This window comes from Vipera ursinii, assembly GCF_947247035.1.
Source record: "Vipera ursinii genome assembly, chromosome: 5".
Taxonomy (NCBI): Eukaryota; Metazoa; Chordata; class Lepidosauria; order Squamata; family Viperidae; genus Vipera; species Vipera ursinii.
The window spans coordinates 74,425,370-74,450,517 of NC_139518.1; the positions used below are offsets into that span (position 1 = coordinate 74,425,370).

At 43.8% G+C, this 25,148-nt stretch overlaps 2 protein-coding genes across 5 annotated transcripts in view; one reads left to right on the forward strand and one right to left on the reverse strand.

The window, feature by feature from the left end:
* STAMBPL1 (STAM binding protein like 1) overlaps positions 1–8,694 on the reverse strand; it is a 35,519-nt gene extending 26,825 nt beyond the window's left edge. For 3 of the 4 annotated variants that reach the window (XR_014492611.1, XM_083363409.1, XM_083363407.1), the window contains exon 1: positions 8,370–8,694. The gene's annotated coding sequence lies outside the window, so the exon portion shown is untranslated. Of the gene's footprint in view, positions 1–217; positions 300–8,369 lie in introns of those variants that run through there. The other variant, XM_083363408.1, reaches the window with a different exon arrangement.
* Positions 8,695–22,041: 13,347 nt separating this feature from the next.
* Positions 22,042–25,148, forward strand: part of ANKRD22 (ankyrin repeat domain 22) — a 41,588-nt gene continuing 38,481 nt past the window's right edge. The window contains exon 1 of the mRNA XM_083363447.1: positions 22,042–22,300. Within this exon, the coding sequence (XP_083219573.1) occupies positions 22,280–22,300 (21 nt within the window). The 5' untranslated portion in view covers positions 22,042–22,279. The remainder of the gene's footprint in view (positions 22,301–25,148) is intronic.

Genomic DNA, 25,148 nt, shown 5'->3' on the forward strand with positions numbered 1-25,148 from the left:
CATATAATCTATCTGATTTTTATTCCATATGCAAGGAGCATACTATCAGGCGACATATGAAAATTATCCTGTTCTGTTTTCAGAGTTGCAATCTTGTGAATTAAATTAGTGAATAAGCATCTAATCTAATATCAAAGAGTATATGTCACGGCAGAACAAAAATCTGAACTAATCAAAAACTAATTTTATCCAAAATTCAATGCTGTTTTTAACTTACCTTTATGACTCCCAAGAAGTAATTTCTGCCCAAAAGTTATTATTACTTTCTTTTTCAATTAAAAATTACTTTTATGATTCAATTAGACTTGATTTGTTTCTGACACTGCATGCAATTTGATGAGCCACATTTAAAATGTGGAAGTGTCCTAATATAGAGCAGGCACAGGATATACAGCGACAAGCTATTCGTGCATTGCTGTTCATTTCTGCTTAGACTTAGCCAATCACAGTTGGTTTTATAGCTGTTTGTTATAAACAGGCTGAGAAGCACAATCCCACTTCCTTTGAGCAGTGAAAAACAGAAAGTAGAAGATAACACTTTTACTCCCCCAAAGGAACAATTAGTATTTTGTACAATTGTATGAAGCCCTGGAGGGATTAATTTCTACTTTCAATTAGAGAATGGACTCAATACAGGAAAAGATAATTTAAGATGCAGCTCTTCATGTCAGAAAGAGGAAGATAGTGTGTGATTGTCACCAGTTTGTAAACATTATTAGTAATATTACAACTATCAGCAACTGCTTCAACTGCTAGTAACATCCATGAGTATCAGCTCTGAACTTAGCACATGGAAATATAAGTTCCATATTACTTTCCCCAGCCAGTTTATTGAGTGCAGTAAGGCTTTATAAGGAATCTTCAAACACACTTCACATTCTTCCAGTTTTTTTACAAATTAATCCCTAATTCCATATTAAAAAATAAATTACCTAGAACTAAAATATATTGTCTGCCTAGCAATAAATCTTGGATATGCTTTATTTATTTTAGTAAAAGAACTGGAATATGACTACAGACAAGAATGTTAAAAAGCTTCAGTAGCATTTTATATATTATAAAATCTGTATTGGGGAATACACTTTATAAAAAAACCCCAAAGATCACTAAAAATGTGCATGTTTTCAAAATGCCCAGGTAAATTTCCAGGAAGAAGAGAAAAACAGTAGAAGGAGAAAAATACTATTCATGGTGCTGAAGTCAAAAAGTCCAGGCATGGTCAGGTTCCTGCACAGAAGGAGAAGACTAAATATATGAAAATTGGATTCACATATACTAAGTTAGTTTTAGAGTGATAGAAATGTATTACTATATAATATATAAAAGGGGACGCGGTGGCTCAGTGGGTTAGGACGCTGAGCTTGTCGATCAGAAGGTCGGCAGTTTGGCGGGTCGAATCCCGAGTGCCGCGTAGCAGAGTGAGCGCCTGTTACTCGTCCCAGCTTCTGCCAACCTAGCAGTTCGAAAGCACGTAAAAATGCAAGTAGAAAAATAGGGACCACTACGGTGGGAAGGTAACAGCGTTCCGTGCGCCTTTGGCGTCTAGTCATGCCGGCCACATGACCATGGAGACGTCCTCGGACAAGCGCTGGCTCTTCGGCTTTGAAACGGAGATGAGCACCGGCCCCTAGAGTCGGAAATGACTAGCACGCATGTGCGGGGGAACCTTTACCTTTACCTTTATAATATATAAAATGATGTTTGATATAGTGATGGATAATGGGCCACTCAGGTCAGATGGCATTCTATGTGCTACAGTACAGAGAAAAAATTAAAGATCATTTAGGGTACTAAAAGCAGTGGTGGAATTCAAATATGTGAACAACCGGTTCTCTGTGTGGATGCCACTTCCAGAAGTCCACTTTGGGCCTGGGCAAAAAAAAATTAGCTACCGGTTCTGTCGAAGTGGTGCGAACTGGCTGAATCCCACCACTGACTAAAAGTATTTATGACATAGTTAGATTAAAGTGTTTGGGATATCTAGTTGCCAATACTGCTAGGCAGGAGGGAAAAAAAATCTGCAGACAGAATTACAGAATTACATCAAGAACACGGAACGTAAGAAGTATGAACATGGCAAAACATACAATAAAGAATTTCAAAGAACTGTTAGAAGAGACAAGAAGCAATATTACAGCAATATCTGGAAAGACAGTAAAGAAGGAAACAGACACGGAAAAACAAGGAAATTCTTTTAGAACAATATCTGAACTCAAGAAGATTCCAACCTCTAATTGGTAAGCTAAATAATGCCAATTGATAGATAACAGTTGATTCAAAGATCAAACAAAGATGGAAGGATGATACTGAAATTTTTTACAGTAAAGATGTCAACATCTAAGATATTTTTAAAAGTATTTCCTACTTAAGAGAACCTCTAAAGTTAAAAATGAAGTTAGATCAGCACTCTGATCATTGCCATGTTGGAATGGTGTAATAGCGACAGAAATATGGCTAGCAGGAGAAGAAGAATCAGTAAAACGACCGAGGCCTGTCTAAGATATGCCATCAAATCTAGAAAACGACACGGTGGTCAAAAAATTGGAAAAGATCAATTTACACAACAATACCAAACAAAATGGATGAATTATTGTACTATATCTTTAATTTCACATGCTAGCAAAATTACACTTAGTATCATGCAACACAGATTAAGCCCTATATGGAGAGATGCCAAATGTTCAAGCTGGCTTTAGAAAAGACCAAGGAACATAATGCATTATTGCTGATGTAGGCTGATGTAGGCGAAAGCCAAAGAATGCTCCCCCCCCAAAAAAAATGTCAGCATGTGCTTCATTGATTGCAGAAAAGCCTCAGCTGCGGACTGTGGTTAGAAAAATGGGTATCTCGGAACATCTTACTGTCCTCACATAAACCTTCTACATACCTCAGGAAGCCACAGTACGGAGATAATATTAAGTTACTCCAAGTTGTCATGAAAATAAGATAAGGCTCTATCGGCTCCTCTTATTCCAGGGGTTCCCAACCCCCGGTCCATGGACCGGTACCAGCCAGCAACCGGTCCACACAAACAAGCAAAGCCCCATCCCTGGGATGCAGGCAGCACACAAAACCATACATTCTTTGGTCCGTGGAAAAACCTTTCTCCATGGAACCAGTCCCTGGTGCCTAAAAGGTTGGGGACCTCTCTGCTTTATTCAACCTACATGCAGAATATATTTTGATAGAAGCTGGATTGGAAGATGAGTGTGGCTTTAAAACTGGAAGAAGACATATCAATAACTTGTTGTGCTATAGTGATGATGTGACTCTGATAGCATGTAAGTGATCCACAAGCTCCAGTAACAAAAATTAAGGAGCGTAGTTAAAAAAAAAAAGGGGGGGGAGTCAGATTAAATATATAGGCCAAGCTAATGACAACAGGTCCAGCAACCAGTCTTAGAATTGACAATAAAGATAATGAAGTGATGTATACTTCCTGCCTTTTAAGATTAACTATCAACAGTAAAAGAAATACACTACATACTAGAACTTGGAATGAAGCCATTAGGAAAGATATGGCCAGGATGTATCCATAACCGCAAAGGTACGAACTGCACAGCAGTAGCTTTCTCTGTGACACTCTATGGAAAATAATGCTGGACTTTGAAGAAGTGGGATAAAAAGATTACAAGTAGTCCTTGACTTATGACCACAATTGAGCCCAAATTTCCATTGCAGTTGTTAAGTGAGTTTTGCAACATTTTTTTAATCACAGTTAAAGAAATTACTGCAGTTGTTAAGTGAATCTGGCTTTCCCCATTGGCTTTGCTTGTTGGAAGCCAGCTGGGAAGGTTACAAATGACAAACACATGACTCCAGGGCAGTGCAATTGTCATACATGCCAATTGCCAAGCCTCAGAATTTTGGTGATCACATGAGCGTGGGGATGTCACAATGGTTGGAAGTGTGAAAATAAGGTCATAAGTCACTTTTTTTTCAGGACAGTTGTAACTTTAGTCATTAAACAAATAACTGTTAAGTCAAGGACTACCTGTATTGATATATTTTTTTGAATTTCAATAGATCATTAACCAAGCAGAGTTCTCATTCGAGGCACATCAGGCCCAAATATTCTTATTGCAGACCTACTATTGCAGACCTAGCTCTCTGGAAAAGTCTATAATGCTGGAAAAAGTGGTAGGAAAGAGAAGATAGACTCAGTTATAGCTGCAAGAGGTGCACCACTTGGAAGACTGAAAGACCAAACTGGGGGAAAAAAAATCCTATTGTAGAAAATTGAATTGAATTGAATTGAATTTATATACCGCCCTTTTCCCGTAGGACTCAGGGTGGTTTACAAGGTATTTAAAAACGTCAATACAATACAAAAGCTAAAAACAATTAAAAATAATTACATTTGATCCCTGAAAAATATAAAACCCCCAATTAAAAACTCTCAGCTTGGGCCGGAAAGCTCAAAGAGCCAGGTCTTCAGGTCCTGGCGGAATGAACGAAGGTCGGGGGCAATCCTAAGCTCCACGGGCAGCTGGTTCCAAAGGGCAGGCGCAGCCACTGAGAAGGCCCTCCCCCTGGGTGTTACCCGCTGGCAGTCTTTTACCGGCAGCACCCTGAGAAGGCCCTCCCTGTGGGAGCGCACAGGACGAAGGGAACTTGATGCTGGCAGCAGGTGTTCCCTCAAATATCCTGGACCCAAGCCATTTAGGGCTTTATAGGTCATCACCAGCACCTTGAATCTCACCCGGAGGGCAACCGGAAGCCAATGCAGCTCACGGAGAAGAGATGTTACATGGGAGTATCGGGAAACCCACATCACAACTCGCGCGGCCGCATTCTGCACCAGTTGAAGCCTCCAAGTGGTCCTCAAGGGCAGCCCCATGTAGAGAGCGTTGCAGTAGTCTAACCGGGAGGTCACGAGCGCATGGGTGACTGTGCGTAGGGCATCTCGGTCCAGATAGGGTCGCAACTGGCGCACCAGGCGAACCTGGGCAAAAGCCCCTCTGGTCACGGCTCCTATGTGATCTTCAAAATTGAGCCGTGAATCCAGGAGTATGCCCAAGTTGCGAGCCCTATCAACAGGGGATAACACCTCACCCCCCATCGTTAAAGATGGAATAGTCTGGTTAACCCGAGATGCCGGTATGCACAGCCACTCAGTCTTGAGACAAAGCCTGTTTCTCCCCATCCAGACCTGGACCGCCTCCAGGCAACGGGACATCACGGCGAGGGCATCACTAGGTTGGTTTGGGGTGGAGAAAAAAAGTTGGGTATCATTAGCGTACTGATGATACCCCACCCCAAAACCATGAATGATCTCACCCAGCGGCTTCATATAGATGTTGAACAGGAGGGGAGAGAGAACCGACCCCTGAGGAACTCCACAAACGAGAGGCCTCGGGGCGGATCTCTGCCCTCCCGTCAACACCAACTGTGAGCGGCCCAGGAGATAGGAGAACCACCGTAAAACGGTGCCTCCCACTCCCAACCACCTGAGACGCCGCAGTAGGATACCATGGTCGATGGTATCAAAAGCCGCTGAGAGATCTAATAGGACTATGACAGAAGAACAACCCCTGACCCGAGCCCACCAGAGATCATTCACCAGCGTGACCAATGCTGTCTCCGTGCTATGCCCGGGCCTGAAACCCGATTGGTACGGGTTCAGATAATCAGTTTCCTCCAGGAACAAAGGAAGCTGATGCGCCACCACACTCTCAACAACCTTCGCCAAAAATCTATCTGTGTAGTTACTAAGATTCTGCATTGACTTGATAGCACATAATCAATCAAAGCAGTATGATTGATTGGGAGTTTTCTTTTCATTTTTGTTCCTTTGAGTCAGTTTTTATTCCTGGCAGTTTTGATTCCTGACTAGTCCCTGCAGTTTTCTTGGAAGTGATTTGCCATTTACTCCTTCCTAATGACTGCTCCAAGGTCATCTTGTTGGAGGAGTAACTACCTAGAACAGATATGTCAAACTGCTATGTATCGGGACAGTTTTGCCATTGCCGTTAATGGGGTGGGCGTGGCTTCCGGATGACACATCCGGCAGTTTGACACCCGACCTAGAACTTCCAGGTTTCTAGTCAAGATGCCTTAACCACTACACCATACTAGCTCTTCAAATGGATGTTATTTTATTTGTAAAGTATGTTTACTGTATATTTTTTGCCTGATTTAGGAAGGTTGGGATGTATACCACTCAAAGTCATTCACGACTGAAGTAGTTTATAAGCCCCCAAAAATTAAGAAATAAAATTATAAATAAACTAGACTTCCTTTGGATAAGTGGTTCTCAGTGCTTTTTTTGTAAAAGAAAAAGGTGCCGGAACTCACACATGTTATACAACCTGCCTTGCCTACCCTACAAGGTTCCATCCAAAAAAAGGTGCCGGAACTCCGTTCTGAGCGTTCTATGAGAAAAAAAGGGGTCTGCAGACCACAGGTTGAAAACCACTGCTTTAGAGCAGGGGTCTTCAAACTTGGCCCTTTTACGACTTGTGGACTTCAACTCCCAGAATTCCTCAGCCAGCATGCCTGAGTATTTCTCCAATGTGGCAAATTTCAGACGGCAGGACTTCCAATTCACTATACTCCCCAACTGGCACAGCCATTGCTGTCCACATCAATGGAAATTGCTACAGTAAATAAAAATGACTATAAGGCTGCTTGATGATGAACCAAACAAATGATAAGCCAGCCTCTTAATGTAACACCCTGATGTCACCAGGATTTTACCTCCATCCTGTGTAAGATGGAAAACAAATTTAGAGAGAAACCAACCAGTTTATTTTAAAAAGTGAAAGCCGAAAGTAATGCACAAGGTAAAATTTGGCTTCATGCATCTAATATAACACATGAAAACACATATATCTAAAACGTACAGCTTTTATTATTAAAACTGAGTTTTGCTTTTTTATTAAAAACATCTGCCTGGTATTATCCTCTGTACTGTGATCTTATGATCCTGAATTGCTGAATTGTTCAAGATAATTATCTCCCTTCAGATCTAATCCAGTCCTAGTAGTATCAGTCATGTCAGCGATTATATGAAATAATGCATCTTTTTGGCGGATACAGTATAGAAATGGTAAACATTTCTTTATGTAATGTGATATAATAACATTTCTGTTTCATTGCTTTTAAAACAATATTATTTCAAGAGAAAATATGATTGATTCAAAATCTTAGGAGGACAAACGACAGGGCAGCATTGCAGACCATTATTTTCCAACCAGGAACAATCCAGATGTATTTCAAGGCATTCCAGCAGCTTAATTTCCAATACATCTGGAGGATTTACAAGAAAGGAGGATACTGTTCAAGACAACATAAGTAACTGCATGAAACCTCTGTTTTCTTTCCATTCTAGCAATATGATTTCTACGTATCATCTTGATAAATGACAAAACAGGGCAAGAATAGTTGCTAAGCCAGAATTTACTCTTTAGTTAGTATGTTGAATCTGATTGGAAATAGGATACAGCTTTAGTTCTGCCAAAGCGTAAAGTCACCTTGAATTGTGAAGTGTTCTCCCCCATATATATTTATGCAATTTATGATTATCTGCTTCCAATGTGGTCTCCCAGTCAATTATTAGTCCTGGATCGTCTCAATGCAGCTTTACACAGTACCCCGATTTCCTTTTTCTCTGACAGGCATCAGATTGCAATTCAAAGGCAGCATGGTTAAAAACCACACACCCCACGCAATCAATACATGCTAAACTGCTGAGGGCAAGCAAAGAGAAAGCCGCAGTCCTGAAGTGAAGAATGAGCTCAAGAAGAGATGCGGTAACACTTGAGTTGCAGGCACCACCTGCTAGAACAAGAAATCACAGCAATTGCTACTCCCAGGGGGTTGGATGTGCCCCATGGGACAACTAAGGCCAGCGCCGGTTCCGTTGTAGGCTGATAGGAGAGAGAGAGAGATGTTAGACAACTACAACTGCCGGGTCTCTCCATGCCCTTGTCGCTATGATCCGGCTGCACCAATTTTCCGCAATTGGAGAGGGGGGGAAAGCAGTTTTGCCGGTAGAACCATGCCCACTCTATCCTCCCGCCCACCCCAGCCCTTCACAAACGCCACACTCATAGACCCCGCCAGTGCAGTGCTATAAAACACAGGAAGCTGCTTGCTAGGTGAGACGAACAGCTTGCCTCCGTCCACAGCCAACCTAGAGGCGCCGGAAGCTCCAAAGCGGGGCGGCGAGCAATGGAGACCGCCCGCCGCTGCCAAACACGCACACGCCGGCTTTTCCCCGCAGCTCCTGCGCCTCCTTTCCCTTCGCTTCCCGGCGGCAAAGCCAGCCCTGCCTTCTTGTCTCCTTACGCCGCCAACCCACCCCAGCCCACGCGCTCAAGAAAGATACACAAAGGGAGGCGGGCGGCGCCCTCAGGCTCGCTTACCATTTCGCCGCTGCCGCCGCCGTTGCGCTGGGTGCCCAGATTCTCCTCAACCTGGGAAGGTGGGCTCGCCTCGTCCTTCGGATGAAGCCGCCGCTGCTGCCGCCGCCGCTCCACAACGCTTAACAATGAGAGGCCGAGGCCGGCCAAGCAGCTGCACCCGCTCGCCTGGCTTCCTCCCCTGAGCGGTGCCAAGCCGCCAGGGACGGCGCGCGCTAATTCCTCTCACGCGAGAGGCCGCCCGTCCCGGCAGGGTCGCGCCGCGGAAGAAGCCCCCATATCTCCCCTCTGGCGAGGCGAGGGGGTGGTGGCGCCGCCGCGCGCGGGCTTATCGTTACATCGAGCTAACGGGGATGGGGTGGGGCAGAAGGCGGACACCTCCGAGGAAAGGGATCCCACAGTCGCATGCCGCTTCTGCTTTTGTTTGTTTGTCCCCCACCCCTCCAGCCTTAGGGAGCCCAGGCTGGCGTTGGATTATTGTAACTTTTGGGTAACCACGCAAGTTAGCCCAAAATAGGGTTGTCACGTGGATGAGAGGAGAAGCAGCAGTGCCAAAGGAAGACCAGAGGCAGGATGATGTCAGCCCTTCAGTGTAAACCAGAGACCAAAAACACGGAAACCTTTATCGGAAGGGAATGGAGAGTTGAAGACCCGTCTCTGCTAGCTTGCTTGGGCTCAGCCAACTTTGGGGATTATTTATTTATTTATTTATTTATTTATTTTTTATTTATTTATTTATTTATTTATTTATTTATTTATTTATTTATTTAATCTTATTTTATTTTATTTTATTTTACTTTATTTTTTTATTTATTTGGTTTATATACCGCCCTATTCCCGAAGGACTCAGGGCGGTTTACAGGGCAAAATTTAAGAATAATACAATATAATATAAAATTAAAATTAAATTAAGTATAGCACCCAAAAGTTAAAATCACAATTTAAAAATCATTAAAACCCCTCAGTCCAGGCCAGATAGCTCAAAGAGCCAGGTTTTTAGGTCCCGGCGAAATGAACGAAGGTTGGGGGCAGTCTGGAGTTCCGTTGGCAGTTGATTCCAAAGTGCAGGCGCGTCCACAGAGAATGCGCTCCCCCTGGGTATCACCCGCTGGCTATCCTTAACCGGTGGTACCCTGAGGATTCCCTCCCTGTGGGAGTGCACAGGACGATGGGAAATTGACACTGGCAGCAGGTGTTCCCTCAGATATCCTGGACGCAAGCCATTTAGGGCTTTATAGGTCATCACCAGCACCTTGAATCTCACCCGGAGGGCAACTGGAAGCCAATGCAGCTCACGGAGAAGAGGTGTTACATGGGAGTATCGGGAGACTCCCATCACAAATTGCGTGGCTGCATTCTGCACCAGCTGAAGCCTCCGAGTGGTCCTCAAGGGCAGCCCCATGTAGAGAGCATTGCAGTAGTCTAGCCGGGAGGTCACGAGCGCATGGGTGACCGTGCGTAGGGCATCTTGCTCCAGATAGGGTCGCAACTGGCGCACCAGGCGGACCTGGGCAACCCCCCCCTGGCCACGGCTCCTATATGATCTTCCAAACTGAGCCGTGAATCCAGGAGAACACCCAAGTTGCGGGCCCTATCAATGGGGGTTAACACCTCACCCCCCATAGTTAACGATGGAAAAGGTTGGTTAGTCTGAGATGCCGGTATGCACAGCCACTCAGTCTTGGCAGGATTGAGACGAAGCCTGTTTTTCCCCATCCAAACCCGGACTGCCTCCAGGCTACAGGACATCACGTCGAGGGCATCACTGGGTTGGTTCGGGGTGGAAAGAAAAAGCTGGGTATCATCAGTGTACTGATGATACCCCACCCTGAAACCACAAATGAGCTCACCCAGCGGCTTCATGTAGATGTTGAACAAGAGGGGAGAGAGGACTGACCCCTGAGGAACTCCACAAACGAGAGACCTCAGGGCGGACCTCTGCCCTCCCGTCAACACCGACTGCAAGTGGCCCAGGAGGTAGGAGGAGAACCACTGTAAAATAGTGCCCCCCACTCCCAACCCCCTGAGACGCCGCAGTAGGATACCATGGTCGATGGTATCAAAAGCCGCTGAGCGGTCTAATAGGACTAGGACAGAGGAACAGCCCCTGTCCTGAGCCCGCCAGAGATCATTAACCAGTGCGACCAATGCCGTCTCCATGCTGTACCCTGGCCTGAAGCCCGATTGGTATGGGTCCAGATAATCAGTTTCCTCCAGGAACAGAGGGAGCTGATGTGCCACCATGCTCTCAACAACCTTTGCAAGAAAGCGAAGGTTGGAGACCAGACGATAGTTGTTCAAAATAGCCGGCTCCAGGGCAGGCTTCTTGAGGAGGGGCCTCAAAGTGTTATCATTTTGCTCCCCACCTTTTTAACTTTAATTATTCCCATCCTGTTTTAACTGCCTTTTATTGAAATTCAATATTTGTATAGTTTTTATATAAGCTTTTAATTGTACAGTGCCCAGAGTTAGTGAGATGGGTGGTCTCTAAATCTGATATAGAAATAATAACAACAACAATAACAACAACATAAAATAATAATAATGATGATGATGATGATGATGATGATAAAAAAATCATGTAAGTATGAAAGCACATTTCTATCCCTTTCCTTTCCTTTCCAAAGAACTAAGAGTCCCTCCTGAGATGTTCTCCATGTCCCCGTTCCTTCTGTTGGCTGAGATGTCTCTTATCTAATCTTGTCCTGGCTGCAGCTCTTCCTCCTGACAGTCCATTACATCTGGATGATGGGGCCATTTCATTCTCTCTTCCAGGCCAAGAAATATTCCTGTCAATCTATACTGCACACACACACACACACACACACACACACACACACACACGTTTATTTTGACCTTTCTCTTATTTTATATCTGTGTATGCACACAGTTTTCCTTATATTAAAATCAGTGTTAAAATATGAGAGTTGAGAACCCAGATGACATGGAGATCAAAAGCAGCAAAACACTTTTAACATGATATGGGTATAATTCATATGTTGAGCCGCTTGGTCCAACCTAGCTGAAGCAGACTGGGAAGCTATTTAACTTCATTCTAGAAATCAGGGGTGTCAAACTGCCGGCCCATGGGCCAGTTGCATCATATGGAGGCCGCACCCACCCCAGCTCCGGCAATGCAAAAACAGTTGCGATACGTCGCAACACATCACATGATGTAGCAAGTTTGACACCTGTGCTCTAGATCATTTCTCAGAAACCTGAGAAAAACCAAGTGATTTATGAAAAGACAAATGCACAGTGCCACACCTGTAGCTCTCCCATGGCCAACTAGGCATCTTTTCCAGCTTTCAACCTTGGTTCAGATTAGTTCAAGTGATCAGATTTGCCATGAATGATATAGCTTACTGGTTTTGGAAGAATGAGTGTCTGGCTTATTTGCCACTGTCAGCACCCATTTCAAAATCTGCAACAAATGTTATGAAACCAAGCATTAGTTTAATTCCTTGGGGACTTTATCCCCCAGGCAGTAAGAGATTATTTTTATTTGTCACCTGCACACAATGGATTATGTGGCATTCCTACCTGCTATTTTTGCAAAGAATCTCCTTTCTCCTTATACTCTTTCTTGCAATACCTGTTTCCCTGCCCATTAGGGTTGCACTCTGAAATCATTAAATGCTATTTGCTGTGAGGTTTCCTCCCTACCTACTGTGTAATGAATGCACACTCTCCACCCACTTCTTTTCTTTTTCATATTGGAGGAAACCATTCATCACCTTGGGCAGGGCAGGGAAGGGAGTGGAGAAGGAAGGAAGAATATATGTTTTTTCCCTTGTTACCTCCAGTACAGTTTTTCTGCTGGAAGCAGCAGATGTAAGAAAGTACTTATTTGCTGTTCCATTTGTTAATTAGATCTTTGCTAAATTCTCACTCGTACACACACCGTTCATGCCCAAACTGCCTACCATTTTGATTTTTTTCTTCCAAACTTCTTTAGAATATAATGTTTTCTTTTAAGTAACCTTGCATACATTTCTAGGGTCTATAATCTATTAGTTAACTTAATAATGCCAAAGCATATAAATGGTATATATTGGGTGCCACCAGTACATAGATTTAGCAAAAAGTAAGTTATAATAGTTCTACTTATATGATGTGCAATCAATTTATTTCAGTTTTGCAATGCTAAATGAATAAAGTAAAAAATAAAGATAAAAGACTTGCTGAAGTTGAGCCTGAGTGCTGATCATGCAGAAGAGACTTTTTAAAATTATTTATACCCTTTTTGAAATAAGTAGTGGCAAAGGGCAGAAAAGAAAGCAGTAAATAAGGTAAGGAAACCCAGATGAATCTAGATTATACCAACAGCATTCAATGCATCTGTGCAAACTTTTCTGTCCTTTCAATCCATTACTGCTTCTACCAACTTCATGCATCATCCTTTTTCTTTAAGCCTCTCACCACTTTTTGAAGAACTTCTCAGCTCCATCCAGGGGTGTCAAACTCAATTTCATTGAGGGCCACATCAGCATTGTGGTTGCCCTCGGGGGGCCGGGTGGGTATGGCCAGGGTGGGCGTGGCCTGCTGGGTGGGCGTGGCTAAAGTGCATATGGCCTACTGGGTGGGCGTGGCCGCTCTACATAGTTCGCATCAAGGGTGCCTATGGGGGCCTGGGCAGGAGTGGGACAGGTCTGGGGGTCTCTGGCAGAAGAAGGGTCTCTGGGACAGGGCCAAGGCAGTGGGGGCCGCTCCCTCACTGTTTCCAGGATGGCTTCGGGGGCCACATGAAACCACTTCGCAGGCTGGATCCGGGCCCCGGGCCTTGTGTTTGACATGTCTGGCTCTATCCAACCACAAGTTTCTCTCTCTTCCTCTCTTCTTCCTCAAACCATTTTCTCTTGCTTCAGATCCTTCTTTTTCTAATACACTTCTCCTCCTCCTCTGAGTTCAAATATTGACTTTATTTGAATCCATGGACCTTCTGTTCTTTAATATCTGATACAAAAGATTCTCAAATGATAGCTTGTTGTTTCACAGCTTCACACCAGGTTGCGATATTTAACTTTGCTGCACTCTAAAAAAAATCCCACTTTAATGTGGGGTGGGGTTTTTTGGCTGACTGTTCACTTTTGCATTCAACTTAATACTCACCAAATGCCAATCCCATTCAAATGACTGCGAGTCATCTCGGCGGCGGTGGTGTTTCCCTATGCTGGTTTCGGGCCGCTTTCGGCGGCGACGGCGTCTTCGGGCCGTTTCAGCGGCGGAGAGGACGACCGTGGGTCATCTCAATGGGGCGACGGCAACATGTGGTTCCTGCACCGTTCTCGGGCCGCTTGCGGCGGCGGCAACGGCGTCTTCAGGCCACCTTTACCACCTTGGCCTGCCTAGCCCTCTGCCTTGGACATATATACTTACCAACCTTCTGCCTACCCCCCTCTCCCCTTTGGACTTGGACGGACCTGGGTACTAGCCACGGTGGGAGAGTGGCTTGGGTTTACATCTGCAGCCCCATAGAGGTGGGAGCTCTATGGGGTATGCTTACCCAGAGTATATCTTGGACCACCCCCAGGAACAGAGTTGCAACCCGTCGTGAGGTGACGGGGGGTGGCCTGTTTCTGGGGGCACCCAACTGAGTGGCAGTGAAGTTGGGTGAGGGTCCAGATATTCATTCCCTTGTTTCGATCCTCCTATGTTACCAACTATGGGACTGCCTATTCTGGACTTGCCGGACTTATATGCAGCGATATACCAGCACAGACTTGTTCGCCCTCAGGGGTGCCCCCCTCTCCTGGGTGCGACCCGCCTTTTCTAATACCTCCAATCTCGATGAAGGGCCTGATTGTTGGGACCCTGAGAGATGGCCGGGCAGGGGCAGGGGCCTTCAACATAAATTTAATAGGAGGCCCCTGGTTAATTTTTTAGCAAAATTTTTTATGGGGTTAGGGAGAGGGGTGGGAGTGGGTGGGGGTGGGGGTTGTTTGGCTATGGGGGTGGTCAATCAACCGTGGCTCAGGCCAGGCCTGGGTCTGGCCGCGCGGGGAGAACAGGGTGTGGTTGCCTCCAGGGCTTTGGAGCAGGTCGTGGGACTACCGATTCCCACGACGTTGGGGAATGGCAGCAGGTGCATAAACAGAGGGCTGTATCGTCACCGGGGGGGCCATCTCCGCTATTTGCAAGTGGTGAGGCGCTCCGACCCTCTGTTTCTTCCCCAAGGTTCTGGGAGCGAGGATGTGCAGCCTCCTGAACTCCGACTGGTGTACCTAAATACCAGGTCCGTGGTTAATAAAGCTCCCCTTGTTCGGGATTTAGTTGAGGGTGAGCATGCGGACCTGGCTTGCATCACGGAGACTTGGTTGGGCCCAGAGGGTGGGGTCCCTTTGGTTGACCTCTGCCCACCAGGTTTCCGGGTGCTACATCGGCCTTGAGCTCAAGGTAGGGGTGGGGGTGTGGCGGTAGCTATTAGGGAGACCTTATGTCCGCGGGAGACCACCGTTCCTCAGATAGTCGGGTGTGAGTCTCTCTTTTTGAGATTTGGTCCGGGGGCGCAGTTGGGCTTGCTGCTGGTGTACTTTTCGCCTAGTCGTGCAGCAGCAGCCCTGCCCGAGCTGCTCGATGTCCTCTCTGGGTTGGTGATTGAGTTCCCCAAACTTATAGTTTTGGGTGACTTCAATCTACCATCCCTGGGAGGTTCATCTGAGCTAGCTCGGGAGTTCATGGCTTCCATGACGGCCATGGACCTGATGCAAGTAATTTCTGAACCAACTCATGAGGGAGGCCACACCCTTGACCTGGTTTTCTTATCTGGACAGTTGTTTGATGATCTTGGTGGCGGCTCTCCATTCATTATGCCCATCATGGACCGATCATTACCTCCTGCGGCTGGTCTTCCGTTTTGCCACCCCCCGCTGTGGGGGTACGGTGCCAATTAAATGGTACCGCCCCAGACGCTTAATGGATCCTGACAGGTTCCAGGCAGTGCTGGGGTCCCCACCTGCCTCCGTCGCTCACAACTCGGCGGATGCCCTAGTGGAAGCCTGGGAAAGGGCGGCCACTGGGGCACTTGACCGAGTAGTACCCTTGCGGCCCCTGACCCGGTGCAGATCCCAGCGAGCTCCACGGAGCTCCGGGAGATGAAGCGTCAGAAACGGGGCCTAGAGAGCTGTTGGAGGTCCAGCCGATCCGAATCTGACTGGTTGCGACTAAGAACCTTTATTAAGTCTTGTCTCGCAGCGATGAGGACGGCGAGATGTAATTACTTCTCTGCCCTCATCGCGTCCGCAGATAATCGCCCGGCCGCCCTGTGTAGGGTGACCCGCTCCCTCCTTAATCAGGAGGTGAGGGAGGAACCCTTGCAGGGTCGTGCCGAGGAGTTTGGTCAACATATGCTGGATAAAATCGCTCGGATTCGGACCAGTCTGGACTCCAACTGGGCAGAGTCTGACGATCAGGACACGGGTGGTCTTGTCGATGTTATCTGGGTGGAGTTTGATTCTGTAACCCCTGAGGAAGTGGACAGGATTATGGGGAGGCTGAGCTCCACCACATGTTTATTGGACCCGTGCCCTTCTTGGCTCGTTTATGCAGCTCGGGAGAGGACACGAGGCTGGTTCCAGGCAGTTATATCTGCTTCTTTGAGTGAGGGTAATTTCCCCACCGTCTTGAAGGAGGCGGTAGTGAGACCTCTCCTCAAGAAGCCTGCTCTGGACCCAGCTGTTTTGAATAACTTTCGTCCGGTCTCCAAACTTCGCTTTTTTGCGAAGGTTGTTGAGAGTGTGGTGGCGCACCAGCTTCCCCTGGTCCTGGATGAACCCGGATTATCTAGACCCATTCCAATCGGGTTTCAGGCCCGGGTACAGCACGGAGACGGCATTGGTCGCTCTGGTGAATGATCTCTGGAGGGCTCGGGACAGAGGACATTCCTCTGTCCTTGTCCTATTAGACCTCTCGGAGGCTTTCGATACCATCGACCATGGTATCCTGCGGCGTCTCAGGGGATTGGGAGTGGGAGGCACAGTTCTTCAGTGGTTCTCCTCCTATCTCCTGGGACGCTCGCAGTCATTGTTGGCAGGGGGTCAGAGGTCAACCCCTAGGACTCTCGCTTGTGGAGTTCCTCAGGGGTCGGTCCTCTCGCCTCTCCTGTTCAACATCTACATGAAACCGCTGAGATCATTCGTGGTTTTGGAGTTGGGTATCATCAGTATGCTGATGATACCCAACTTTTCATTTTGACCCCAAACCACCCCAGTGATGCCCTCAATGTGATGTCCCGTTGCCTGGAGGCGGTTCGGGCCTGGATGGGGAGGAACAGACTTCAGCTCAACCCTGACAAGACTGAGTGGCTGTGCATTCCGGCATCCCGGGACATTCAAAATATTCCACCTCTTCTTATGGGGGGTGAGTCCTTATCCCCCGTCGATAGGGCTTGCAACTTGGGAGTCCTCCTAGATTCACGGCTTACTCTGGAAGACCATATAGTGGCTGTGACTAGGGGGGCTTTTGCCCAGGTTCACCTGGTGCGGCAGTTGTGGCCCTATCTGGACCGGGATGCCCTGTGTATGGTCACTCATGCGCTCATGACCTCTTGCCTGGACTACTGCAATGCTCTTTACATGGGGCTTCCCTTGAAGACCACTCGGAGGCTCCAACTGGTACAGAATGCGGCCGCGAGAGTTGTCTTGGGAGTTTCCCGGTACTCCCATGTTACACCTTTGCTCCGCGAGCTGCATTGGTTACCAGTTGTCTTCTGGGTGAGGTTCAAGGTTTTGGTTATGATCTTTAAGTCCTTACATGGCATGGGTCCAGGGTACCTCGAGGACCACCTGCTGCCGGCGTCAACTCCCCTCCGTCCTGTGCGTGCCCACAGAGAGGGCCTCCTCAGGGTGCCTCCGGTCAGGGAATGTCGACTGGTAGCCCCCAGGGGGAGGGCCTTCTCTGTGGGCACTCTGGCGCTATGGAACCATCTGCCGGTTGAGCTCCGGATGGCACCGGACCTTTGCTCCTTCCGGCGCGGTCTGAAGACCCACTTATTTGAATTATCTGGTCTGGCCTGATGGGGAACGTTAGGGTTTTTAATGGGTCTTTTATTGCTATTGTAATTTTTAATTGGGCATTTGTTTAATTCCTTTTTAATTTTTGTATTGTTATTTATATATGCCCTGTTAACCACCCTGAGTCCTTCGGGAGAAGGGCGGTATACAAATTTAATAAAAGTAAAAAGTAAAGTAAAGTATGTTTCTAAGCGACTTACCCCTTCATCTCCTTCCAAGCTACCTTTTTATGTCACCATACATACAGCCAGTATGTGTGTACTGTGTGTGTGTGTGTGTGCATATACATACACACACACATATACATATACGCACACATATATACATACTTATCTATATAGTTATATCTGCTACATATATTATTTGATGTACCAATGTAAAAAAAGTTTGCACTTCACACCTATATATCCAAAGAAGAGTAACTCCACTGTGTTTTAGACTAGTTTTCCCACACATTTCAAGTGTGGAATTACTATCAGTTGAATAGCGACAATGTATATTATTATATGCAAGTTTGCACTGATACTCCTATAGCAATCTATACAATGTAACTAAAACACATTCTGTTAATGCTGGTCCTTTATTATAGTTGCATCAAAACAATACCAATTTCTATAATACCCCAAAAGCAATATGCCCAGAGTACCAAATCAGAAGCAGAGATAATTGCACTTCCAAAACTTGCATTTTCTTTCCAGTTCTCCTTATAAAAGTATTAAGTTAGTTGAACAAAGAAAGCTTTATTTATGAAATGTATAATATCTCAATCTGTTATGAATCTGGTTAGCTTACAAACTGCAATAAATAAAGCTACAGAAAAACACAGAATATATGATCAGAAAGTATAGGAAAAAGAACAATTAAAAAAATAGAATATCAAATCGGGAGTCCATCACTCACTCAATCCAGAGCCTGGGAACAGAGCCAGGCTTTAAGGGTTTGTTTAAATTCAAAGAGGGTGGATGGGAGTCATATGATTGTGGGGAAGGAATGGCGTATACTTCCTGGGTCTCACACAGTGGTGGGATTCAGATATGTGAACAACCAGTTCTTTGTCTGGATGCTGCTTCCGGAAGTCCATTCTGGGCCTGGGCAACAAAAAATTAGCTACCGTTTTGCCGAAGTGGTGCGAACCAGCTGAATCCCACCACTGGTCTCACCAACTGACATTGCTTAATTGATCGAATCTGGAACATCCTGATTCTGTCAAACCGTATGAGATGGGTAGAAACTATGAGGGACAAGCAGTTCTTCAGATAATCAGCCTCTCCATTTAAATTTTCAGTTTTCAAAGTTTATTCTTATTGTAGGAAGGAACACATCCATTTTTTTTCTTGAATGCTTATCGTATTTTGTAACTAAACGGTATTGGTTAGTTGGACTAAGCTATGCTTACAGCTCATGGTTAATATTCTTTCATTTATACATGAAGGTAAACATTTTTCTGGTAACTTTAGCCTACAGTGTGACTTACCATTTAATGCAGATGAAATCTGTGTCTGGAACCAAAGTGCTAAAAACTTTCTACAAAGCATAGTTCCTACTTTTCTACAAAGGATAGTTCCTACCGGCAATAACAGTGTAGTTATATCTAGCTGTTGGAGATGGTATCACTTCTTTACATCATTCAATCAAAGGAGAAGAGGAAAGCTCTTATATGCTATCCTCATGTCTGTTTCCCATCTGGCTTATAGTTAATTAAATGAATCTCTGTGTTTCTCTTTCTTGTGCTTCCTTCTCTTCAGAATGTCATTTAGATGTCGTTAGATATCCTAGATGTCGTTTTTGTCATCTTCGTCAGCCATTCAGCCATGTCTGACCCTTGGCCACTCTATGGATCAGGATTCAAACATTTATGAATAAATCCAACTTTTACTTCAAATATAATAAATGTTTTTTATTTTTGCTTTCCATTTCATCATTTAATATTATTTTAATGCTCTGCATATATTTAGGAACATATCTGCTAACAAGAGCACCTGACGAATTCAAATATAAGGGTATCACCCTGTCTTAAAGGGAGTGCATGCAGGTAATATCTCATAAACTATAGGATTTACAGTCCAAGGTGGAAGGGGAACTGGTTTTGCTTTGTCTGCCTTTTTGCACCTCACTGTTGAATGCAAAACCCAATAATGAATTAATTCTGAAACTATGAGCAAGAATACACACTCTCTCTCTGCCTAAAATAATAAGGATGCATGGGTGGGCGATTTGAGGGCTTTCTGGACAAGATAGGTTTTATGGCTATATCAAACACAGGCAACGTATTGCATATGCACCTATACACACATGCCAAAGAACACAGCAACATATGAAGAACAGTTGCAGGAACTGGGTATGTGTAGTTTAATGAAAAGAAGGACTAGGGGTGACATGACAGCAGTGTACCAATATCTAAGGGATTGCCACAAAAAAGGGGTTCAGTTATGGTCTCAGAATATTCTTTTTAGGAACTCCTAGTCATCTTATGCTCATTTCTTCTTGGTTTATGTTCAGTCAAGGATAGCAAAGCTTCTTGTGCCCTTTGAAAGCAAATTTTAAAAAAATATTGTCAAAGACCAACAATAAAATGATTTCAGACTTCTTCTGAAAATGAACTTTGTTAGCAAGACAAGCCAGAACTTTTTCTAAAGGATCATACTTGGCAGAGTTGGTCTATCAGCAGTTAGACAATTACATTCTTCTGTTAAGTTCCCAAATTAAATGATGGAATTTCCAAAGTATTGAAATTTGAATTAAATGCTCTGTCTAGTTAGTGTATACACACACACACACACACACACAGAGAGAGAGAGAGAGAGAGAGAGAGAGAGAGAGAGAGAGAGAGAGAATAAGAGAGAGAGAGAATAAGAGAGAGAGAGAGAAAGAGAGAGAGAGGTTTTAGTTGTACTGTATTTATTCATTAAGCATGTCATTGAGCCTCTTTCCACTGAAAAGCATACCTCCAAATCACAATTTTAAAGCAGACTAATGCCATCAGAGCAAATTAAGTGCATATTTTAAACAAGTTAGAAAGAAAATTAAACATTATAACCAGTCAGAATCCAAATGAAACAAAATAATTCTCTCTGCTACGTTTTTGGGAAAAGGTAAGCAGAAATGAGAAAATAATGTTGGGTAATTTTTGATTTTTCTCTCTGCAGTCTTCTCTATCAAAACACTTTTCACTTCCTACAGGACTTTGCATCCTCTTAATGTCATATTATAAATCAAGAAAACTCAGGATTTTAGTTTTATATGGTGGCCATAATTGCATATAGTAAGAGAAAATATTCCATATAGCTGTGTGGAATTATTTGTGGTCAGTGCTATGAAAGCATGATGGCATTCAGTTGTTTTAATTAACTAAAGAAGCCAATAAGAGAGATGAATTCTCATAAATAGCATGCTTTTTTAAAAAAACAAACACCAAAATCATGATTTCTCCCACCACTTTACAGAAACTTGTTTGCGTCTTCATCTAATAATTTTTCTTTTTTCAGCATTTAATTTAGAGGTCAAGGAACCAAAACAAAGATGTTTTTTCCTATATGTGTGTGGTACAACTCTGTAAAAAAAACCCAGCAGCTAGCTTCTTTTATAATAAATATGATGGTTGAAACTGCATTAGATGGAACTATCTGGGAAATTGTTAAATCTTAGACTAAATCCACAACTCTACCCATGTTTAGGTATTTAATCTGCATCAACCAGTTATGAGTGTAGGGCACTTGACTCATCAGAAGCATTGTGTTTATTTTTGATTTATGGCTATAGCTAGTCCTAATGTACTCTTAAAGCAAATCGTGCCCAGCACTTCCTCATTTACTTTTGCATTCAGTACTGACCAAACAATATCACTGACCAAACAATATTACTCAGAGGTATTTAGGGTAGCAGGGGACAGTCTATGTTTGTTCCCCCAGACATTGCTTAAATACATTCTCCAATTGGCCCTAAAAGCTCAGATGTGCAGTTAATTAACATCAAGGAGTAAGATCTTTGAGTTAAGCTCAACGTCTGATTACTATGTTCCTTTAAAAAAAAAGCAACAATATAGACATTGCTTTTTTCCTGACAAAGGTAGACTCTTAGAAATAATGCTTTGGATGGACCTATATTTAAGACATCTCTTAAGGTTGGAACTTTTACATAATATATTGGTTTCCATGACTTGATGTTTTGTACTGTTGAATTCTCTCCCTCTCTCTCAGCAAAAAGCAATATTCCCAGATGTTTTATTCAACATCCTTCAACTGACATCAAGCCTTTGACCTGTTGCTCATATCTTATGATTTCATTTTCATCCCTCCATTAAACTGAGCAGATGAAACATGGGACTCATATAAATAAGGATTAGGGTGTGATTATTTACATTGTCTACTGAATACAAGTGGGCTAAGAACAAATTGCTTCTGGTTTACCGGTGCATTGGCTCCTAGGAACACTTCCAAACAAGTCGCTGTAAAGTAGGAAGTGAGCACTTTTTAAACTTGCCTACCTGCATGTTCTTGTATTTCAGCATTTCTGTGGTTTCATTCCACTCTCCATAAAGATACAGTAAAACTGTATGGATCTTAGTTTTATCTTTGCTGGTGTTTCCAAACCTCCTTAAGATAACCACTTTTTTATTGCTTCACTGACCCAAGTGTGCCAATAACTGCTCTGTTGTAACTTGTACAACTTTGTGAGAACTTGCAGGAAGTGAATACACACCCCTACTTCACCGGGTGGAGCCTCTCATTCTGTACCTGATTAAGAAAGCACTTACAGCAAGGATAGGAAGAACACAGGGAACCTAAAGGAAATGCAGAGTTTGGGGGCTACTTTACTCTTCACCACGTCCAGCTAAGAGACTTTGTGGATCCCATTTTAAAGAAATTTAATGAAAGGACTTCAAGTGGCATTAAAAGGAAAAACATGGGGATACTATATTCACAGGTAAGCACTTCTGTAGCCATTTATTCCTATGTAAACGGGCTCCAATGGCAGCTATTACGCACTGCAGCCAGGTTGATACGTTTCCAAAGGGGTTGCCTTTACAAAATTCAAGCAACTCTTATCAAGTTTGAGAAATTGCATCTTTATGGGGAATCAGTTGTTAGTGGAGTAATCAACAGTGGTCCATTGAAATAGGAATTGAATTGAAGTTATGAGAGAGAAATATTTTAAACAGGGTTGTGTGGCTTATGGAAATCAGAAAATGTGGCCTGGGTCACATCTCTTGATTGCGGAGTTTGGAGCTGTTGGTTAAAGTTTGTGGTTGAAGATACAGCAATGAATGTTTTGTCAAGTGCTTGCTTGCTACTACTAAGAAAAAAGCAGATTTACCCCCTCAGTATCTGTTTAAAATAGTGAATTAGAATTATAAATTAGTTCTAAAAACAAATCTAGTCTTTTTGAGTACAAGAATGGGAATTAAAATAGAGCTAGATATTTAAAGCATATGCCAGGCCCTAAAATAGGCCAATCAGGACAGAACATGTGCAAAGCACTCTACCAGGAACAGCATGTTGAACTTGAGTTAGCAAAGAAAAATGTGTAAATATAATAATGAAAGACCTTGCTTCAACACACTAACTGAAGTTTCCAGTTTACATAAGAAAGTATGACCAGTATCTGAAACAGAAACTTTCCTTGGTGATTATAGGTATACTGCCAAAACCTCTTCTAAGTTCCGATGTCTACATTTAATTCCATACTTGATCATGTGCCATCTAGTAGGTGTCCATTCTTATCAACCACAATGATCTATTCCTGATCCTTCAAGTCTTCCAATGGTGCACCCATTATTGCTATAACTGAGTCTCTCCTTATCACCTTCTGACTACTTGTCCTCTTCTCTTTCTTTCTACCTTTCCCAGAATTATAGACTTATCCAGAGCAATGTCTTTGCATAATGTTTGCATATTAACATAGATCTGCATAATTTGTAGCCCGGTCATTTGTGCTTCAGGTGAGGACTCTGGCTATCCATGATATATTTGCAAAAGCTATATTTGTCTATCCCTGATATTCCCAGGAATCCTGTCCAATAATACAGTCCAAAGGATCCTTCCTTGTCAAAATCACTTCCACAGAGCCTTTACTGATTATATAAGACTGGGCTGCAATTCTAAGCTTAAAGAATAGTAAACCAGTATGCGTATTTTGGAATTTTGTAATGGTATATGGCAATGAACTTGGGAGAAAGGAGGAAGAGCTGGAACTTATACAGTGGTCTGATAAATTAATTTTTAGTCTAAAAGAGGAGAGATAGTGTTAAGTAGTGGGCTCTTTGGTGCAGGAAGGAAGACACAAGGCTGAGTACAGGATAACACATACTTTATTCTTGCTCGAACTGTACTGAAACGTGGCTGCAACCAGCCACAATATATAGTCTAGCCCCTAGGCGGCAGCCAATAAGTTTGAACCCATTCTTGCCGCCTGGGGCTAGCCAATTGCAGGATAGGAGACAGCTAGTCTGGGTTACTGGAGAGCCGTTAGCTGCTCCAGCAACGCACGTGGTGTATCACCACAAGCCCAGTACATAACAGATAGTAAAATAATCTCAGAAGGAACCATCCATAGTTTTTAGGAGAGTGAAAGAGAGGGATGGAAGAGGTACTTTCAAACTTGCAGGATTCTGGTAATACAACCTTACAAAATAAAGGTAAAGCTAAAATTCCTGGCTGTGCTTCTTGCATGGATTATCTCACAAGGCTAACAGATTACAATTCTCTGTTATTGCTCAAGAAAAATGAATTTTACATTTAAAAATTTATCAAATTTAGGGACAGAATATTACTATTTTTAAAAAGTAAATAGAGAATTTGCAACTTGGATTCCAATCCCACTTATCTATAAACACACACGGGTTTATAGTATAAGCATATTCAGTTGAACTGCATTCCGTTTCGGAAATGATTTGGATTACTGAAGCCTTCATCTGGGTTATTGTAACTTTTGTTCATCCACTGTCTTGAAAGGCAAAATGATACTGAAGCACAATCATCCTGATGAAACTACTGCATATAAAACATTCTCAGGTAAAAGAGAAAGTCAAGATGACTGACTGGACAGCCATTTGTATGAAATGATACAGGGCAGGGGTAGGCAACCTTGGCTTTTTTATGATTCGTGGACTTCAACTCCCAGAGCCAGCTATGCTAGCTCAGGAATTCTGGGAGTTGAAGTTCACGAGTCATAAAACAGCCAAGATTGCCTACCCCTGGTACAGGGATTCCTGACTCAGCAGGGGGTTGGACTAGATGACCTCCAAGGTCCCTTCCAACTTTATTGTTATTTTTATTTATGTGCCCTATAAATTAGAGGGGCCCACACCTTGCCAGGAAGATGCCAGAATGATGAAAATTGGCTTGTGTCAACATAGGGCAACTCCACCATTTCATATTAGTGTCATGACAAGCCACACTAATACATTTTGGAGTGGAATTTATTTTGCAACATTAGGATATTTTGTTTCTTTGGGGCTTTGCCATTCCCTCCCACTCTCCCACAGCCCATGCCACCAATATACTGTATCTCTATACAATGGTATAAAAAATACCCAGGATATATGCTACCTTTCTTTTTCTTTCTGTAAGAACACACCACTGAAAAATGCTGCCCCTAAGCAGTGTCACCAATTCATTTAGTTATTTACAGCTGATCCTTCAGAAAAATTAGCTACTCGACATACGACTGCAATTGAGCCTAAAATTTCTGTTGCTAAGGGAGGCAGTTGTTAAGTGCCCCATTTTATGACCTTTATTGCCAGAGTTGTTAAGTAAATCATTGCAGTTGTTAA